The 5,131-nt window shown below is 57.1% G+C and overlaps 1 protein-coding gene across 1 annotated transcript in view; it reads left to right on the top strand.

Moving 5' to 3' along the window:
* MUS81 (MUS81 structure-specific endonuclease subunit) overlaps positions 1–5,131 on the top strand; it is a 10,545-nt gene that overhangs the window by 3,155 nt on the left and 2,259 nt on the right. The window contains exons 2-10 of the mRNA XM_004713688.2: positions 4–45; positions 127–256; positions 468–553; positions 3,630–3,728; positions 3,831–3,899; positions 4,058–4,143; positions 4,555–4,695; positions 4,832–4,921; positions 5,048–5,131. Coding sequence (XP_004713745.2) covers positions 4–45; positions 127–256; positions 468–553; positions 3,630–3,728; positions 3,831–3,899; positions 4,058–4,143; positions 4,555–4,695; positions 4,832–4,921; positions 5,048–5,131 — 827 coding nt within the window. The remainder of the gene's footprint in view (positions 1–3; positions 46–126; positions 257–467; positions 554–3,629; positions 3,729–3,830; positions 3,900–4,057; positions 4,144–4,554; positions 4,696–4,831; positions 4,922–5,047) is intronic.

Genomic DNA, 5,131 nt, shown 5'->3' with positions numbered 1-5,131 from the left:
GAGGCGGCCAGCAGGGGGCGCCGCACGCGCTTCGTGTTTCAGAAGGTGGGGACGGGCCGGTGTGCTGGGGGCGGGCGCTGGCCGAGCTGGATGGACCCCAGGCCGGGCTGACCACATGCCCCGCAGGCGCTGCGCTCGCTCCAGCGGTACCCGCTCCCTCTGCGCAGCGGGAAGGAGGCCAAGATCCTTCAGCACTTCGGAGACGGGCTCTGCCGGATGCTGGACCAGCGGCTGCAGCAGCACCAAGCCTCGGGCGGTGAGCGCGGGGGCCCAGGGTCGGTCCACCTCTGCGCCACCAGGTGCAGCGTTCGACACCCTGGCTGCCGGCGTCCCCCTCCCTCGCCCGCGTTGGACCTGGGCCTAGGGGCTGGCAGCCTCCGACCCTCTCCCGGGCCGCTGGAGCCCGACCCTGCAGGCCAGATCCCCCGGCAGGCTGGTCAGGTGAATAATCACTTGTGCCCCCGCAGGTGACCATGCCCCGGCCTCGCCATCTGGAGAGAAGAGTTCAGCCCTGGAAGGGCCACCCTTGGAAGCCCAGGACCTTTCCAAGCGGGTGAGCACAGAACAAGGAGGTGTGGCAGGACAGGGGAGTGCCGGAAGTAAAGCAAGTGTAACTAATTGCCTTCGGGGCGTTGGTTTTGCGGAAACATTGGGATTCAGAGGGGCTTTGGTAGCTTAATGGGTTACACTTTAGGCTAAAATCAGAAGCTTGAAACCACTGTAGAAAGATGAGGCTTTCTACTCCTGTAAATCCATTTGGTTTACTTTGGGCAACATATTGGACGATGCAGGAAGCATCAAAGGGAGATGGAGAGAACACAGAGTCACTGTACCAAAAAAACTAGTCCACTAGGACCAATAGTACTAAAGGAAGAAGTCCAAGCTGCACTGAAAGCATTAGCCAAAAACAAGGCTCCAGGAGTTGATGGAACGCCAATTGAAATGTTTCAGCAAATGACAAAGCATTGGAAGCACTTCACCACCAACTTGGAAGACACCATGTGGCCAACTGACTGGGAGAGAATCCATATTTGTATCCATTCTAAAGAGAGGTGACCCAACAGAATGCTCAGAATTATAGGACACTACCATTGCTGTCACCTGCAAGTTAAGTTTTTGCTGAAGATCAACAACAGTTAGGCGGCACATTGACTGCCAGAGGTTCAGCCCAGACTCAGAAGAGGACGTGGAACAGAGGATATCATTGCTGATGTCAGATGGACCTTGATTGAGAGACTACCAGAAAGGTGTTTATGTTTTGTTGACTATACAAAGGCTTTCTACTGTCTAGATTATAACTAACTACAAATAGTCCTGAGAAGAATGGGAATTTCAGAACACGTTATAGTACTCAATCAGAACCTATACCTGGATCAAGAGGCAGTTGTGCACATAGAGCAAGGGCATGCCGCATGGTTTAAAATTGGGGAAGGTATGCCTCAGGGGTGTAGCCACTTACCGTACTTGTTCATTCAGATTTGCTGAGCAAATCATCAGAGAAAATGACTTCGATGAAGAAGAATGTGGCATCAGAATCAGAGGAAGACTTTTTAACAACCTTTAATATGCGGTTGATACAACTTTGCTAGCTGGCGTGAGGAGGACTTGCTGATGAAGGTCAAGGATTGCAACTTCAGTTTGGATTACAACTCCATGTGAACATAACCAAAATCTTAACACCTGGGCACATAGGTAACTTTGTGATAAGTGAAGAAAGACTGAAGTCATCAAGGATCTCATCTTGCTTTGATGCCATCAGTGCTCATGGGAATAGCAATCACAGGTCAAATGAGGGGGTGCATTAGGTTAATCTGCTACGCAAGACTTTAATTTAGAGTATTGAAGAGCAAGGACGCCACTTTGAGGACTAAGGTGTGCTTGAGCTGTGCCGCAGTCTTTCCAGTTGCCTCGTGTGCATGTTACGCTGGACGGTGCATAGGAAGACTGAAGAAAACCCAGTGCATTTGAATTGCGTTGGTGATGAGTACCGAAAGGACCACGGAAAGACCTTCCTTGGAAGAACAGCCAGACTGCTCCTTGGAAGCAAGGACAACGTTACCAGTACAGACCGGGTTGAGTCCATCGTGCTTGGTAAAGCAGGGAGGCAGCGAGAAGGGCGGCAGCCCTGGATGAGATGGATTGACACAGCGGCTGCAGCAAGGGGCACAAACATAACAGCAATTGGGAGGATGGCACTGGACAAGGCAGGGTTTTTTTTTATCTGGTTTGAAAAGGCTGCATTGAGTTGGACACCGCCCGACCGCACTAACAAAGACTTAGGGCATGGGGTCCTCAAACTTTTTAAACGGGGCCAGTTCACTGTCCCTCGGACCCGTTGGAGGGCCAGACTATAGATATGTACACTGTACATATCTCATTTTGAAATAAAAAACCAAACGGGGCAAAAACACCTGGTGGGCCGGATAAATGTCCTCAGCGGGCCGCATGTGGCCCGCGGGCCATAGTTTGAGGACGCCTGACTTAGGGTTTCTGAACGGCAGAGGCAATTCTACGACGCTATCCTCTCAGTTTGCTGTGCTTTGAAATCAACTTGGTAGCAAGGAGTTTGAGTAGAGGTTGTTTAGTTTTTGTTTTCATAGCTTTAGAACTAAGCAGGCCCTGAGAATGCTGGCAGGGACCGCAACGAGGTCTGTTCAAACCCCCCAGTACCGCAGGAGAAAGATGAGGCTTCCGCTCTGGGAAAGACTTACGGCCTCTGAAATACCAGGTGGGGTGGCAGTAAGTGTGTGTTTTGGGTCCAAAGAGCAGCATCAGTGAAACCTGGTGTGGGAGGCAGAGAACGGAAACAGAGTGTACGCGGACAGATGCTTTCTTCTCAGCTACTAAGAGGCCTGGCAGGCGGGGTTCAGGGGTGGAGGGAGGCCTTCCCCCGGGTGAGTTGGAGGTGAGTCCCCATCACATTCTCAGTTTACTGTTCCCCAGTATCTCCTCCTCCCACAGCAGCGCTACTTTGAAGTTACCCCTGACAAGCACATGGCTGATGGCTATGGAGCCGCAGCTGTAACTGTAGGAGCAGACACGGTTATTGCTCCCCCCGCCCTGCCCTGGTGGTGGGTTACTCCTCCTCTGTCCTCGGGGACCTTTAGGGTTCGGGTACAGCCCCCTTGTTATGTGTGTGCTTACCTGTAATTAGGGGGACTTGCAGCCCCCCGAGTGTGTATAAGCCTTGGTTGGAAACATATTCTCGCTCTCTGCCCCGGCCTGGCTCCTGAAGTCATGGCAGTCCCGGAGGTGAGCACGTGCCTGCCTTAACTTGCCTGATGTCTCTTTAATTTTACCCCACCATGATACAACCGCCCTCGGACCTGTTCCATTGTGGGGGCTGGTACCCCACAACCTGGCTACACTCAGCCACTTTCCCATCTGTAGCTGGGGCAGTAAACAGAACAGCTGTTCAGGGGTTCACCTGCCCCTACCCCACAGTGGTCGGCTGACTCATCCCATCTCTGCAGGGGCTCTGTCAACCTCGGCCCGTTTCTCAGAGCAGGAGACTGAGCGGCCCCGGGCCCTCTGGAACAGAAGCTGGACCTCAGGAGTCCTGGCCCAGCGGGGGTCCGGCCACAAGGACTGACTGGCTTTTGCCCTTAGAGCCCTTTTCTCCTTCTCAGGCTCCAGCCCAGCCCAAGCCGAGGGGCCCTGGCGGCTACTGGCCGACACGGCACTCTGGAGCCCGGGTTGTGCTGTTGCTGCTCTACCAGGAGCACCTGGTGAGCCCCCAGGGAGGGACAGAGGCGGGGTGGGCAAGACCTGGCAGCCAGGATCACTGAGCCACTGAGCCCCCACCCCTGGTCTTTCTGCATTGGCTTCAGAGCCCGTGTGGCCGAAGTTTCCTGACGAAGGAGGAGCTGCTGCAGGGATGTGCCCAGAAGGTTCCCGGGGTGAGTACTGGGGAGGGTGTGGGGGTGGTGGCACTGAGCCACTCTGGGCCTGACCCGAAGCCTGGGTCCCCACCCGTCAGCCTGCCCGTCTCTGGCACAAACTGGGTGGGGCGGAGGGAATGTGGACAACTTCAGAGGACCACCTCCTCTGTCAACAGATGGCCTCTGAGAGTGCCCGGCCCTGGCCCGCCCTCCGATCCCTCCTCCACCGGAACCTGGTCTTCAGAACACACCAGCCAGCCAGGTGGGGCCCACCCCTGGGGCCGAGGCCAGCGTGTGAGGCTTGTGGGGCCTGCAGTCACCCAGCAGGGCCAGGCCATGTTCTGAGGGACTTGCCCAGAGGTTGGGAGAGGCCAAGCAGGGCCTGGGTGAAAGGAGACAACCCCCGGGAGGCTGAGGGGCTGGTGTCTGACCAGCAGGCAGTTCAGAGGGGAAGGCACAGAGAACCTTTGGGACACCATACACCTGGCCTGAGCAGCAGTGCTGGGCCAAAGGCAGCCAGTCTGAGCAGATGGACCAAGAACAGCAGGGGGCAGCGGGGCCTGGGCTGCCTTGTGCAGGGAGGTGGCTGGGCCTGCCTGGCTGGGGGAGGCAGGGGAGCCCGCCAGCTCGGAGTGAAGAAGCAAGACTAGTGCCCAACTCTGCCACCTCCCAGGTACTCGCTGACCCCGGAGGGCCTGGAGCTGGCCCAGAAGCTGGCGGAGGCCGAGGGCTTGAGCTCGCTGCCTGTGGGCCCCGGGCCAGAGGAGCCCTCTGCAGTGGCACCAGCCTTACCAGGAGCAGCCTCCAAGGAGCTGTGAGTGGGAGCGGCATAGCAGAGACCCACCCCCCACCTCCACACCTCCAGCTGAGCAGCTGGTTTCACCACCTCAGTGGGGCGCTGCCCTCGCACTGGGGGCCAGCTGACACTCACCAACTTCTCCTCCCCACAGGGGTGCCAATGAAGGAGGCGTGCAGCCGCTGGAGCTGGGCCCTGGCGAGTACAGGGTGCTGCTGTGTGTGGATGTGAGCGAGACTTCAGGGTGAGGCAGCTGGGGGGAAAGGGAGGGGGACACCTCAGGGTGAGCCAGGCTGAGGAGGCGAGGAGCCAGCCAGGCCCTGCTGCACCCCACCTCCGCCCTGACCTAGGCCCGGTCTTGGAACCTCAGGTCCCGGCACCAGCCAGAGCTGCTCCGGGAACTGCAGCGGCTGCACGTGAGCCACACGGTCCGCAGGCTGCACGTTGGGGATTT

Source organism: Echinops telfairi, unplaced genomic scaffold (assembly GCF_000313985.2).
Source record: "Echinops telfairi isolate 266 unplaced genomic scaffold, ASM31398v2 ScPeMD7_7417;HRSCAF=8455, whole genome shotgun sequence".
In the NCBI taxonomy this organism is placed as follows: domain Eukaryota; kingdom Metazoa; phylum Chordata; class Mammalia; order Afrosoricida; family Tenrecidae; genus Echinops; species Echinops telfairi.
Note: the sequence above shows the minus strand (reverse complement) of the source record. Positions and strands in the feature narration are given on the sequence as shown.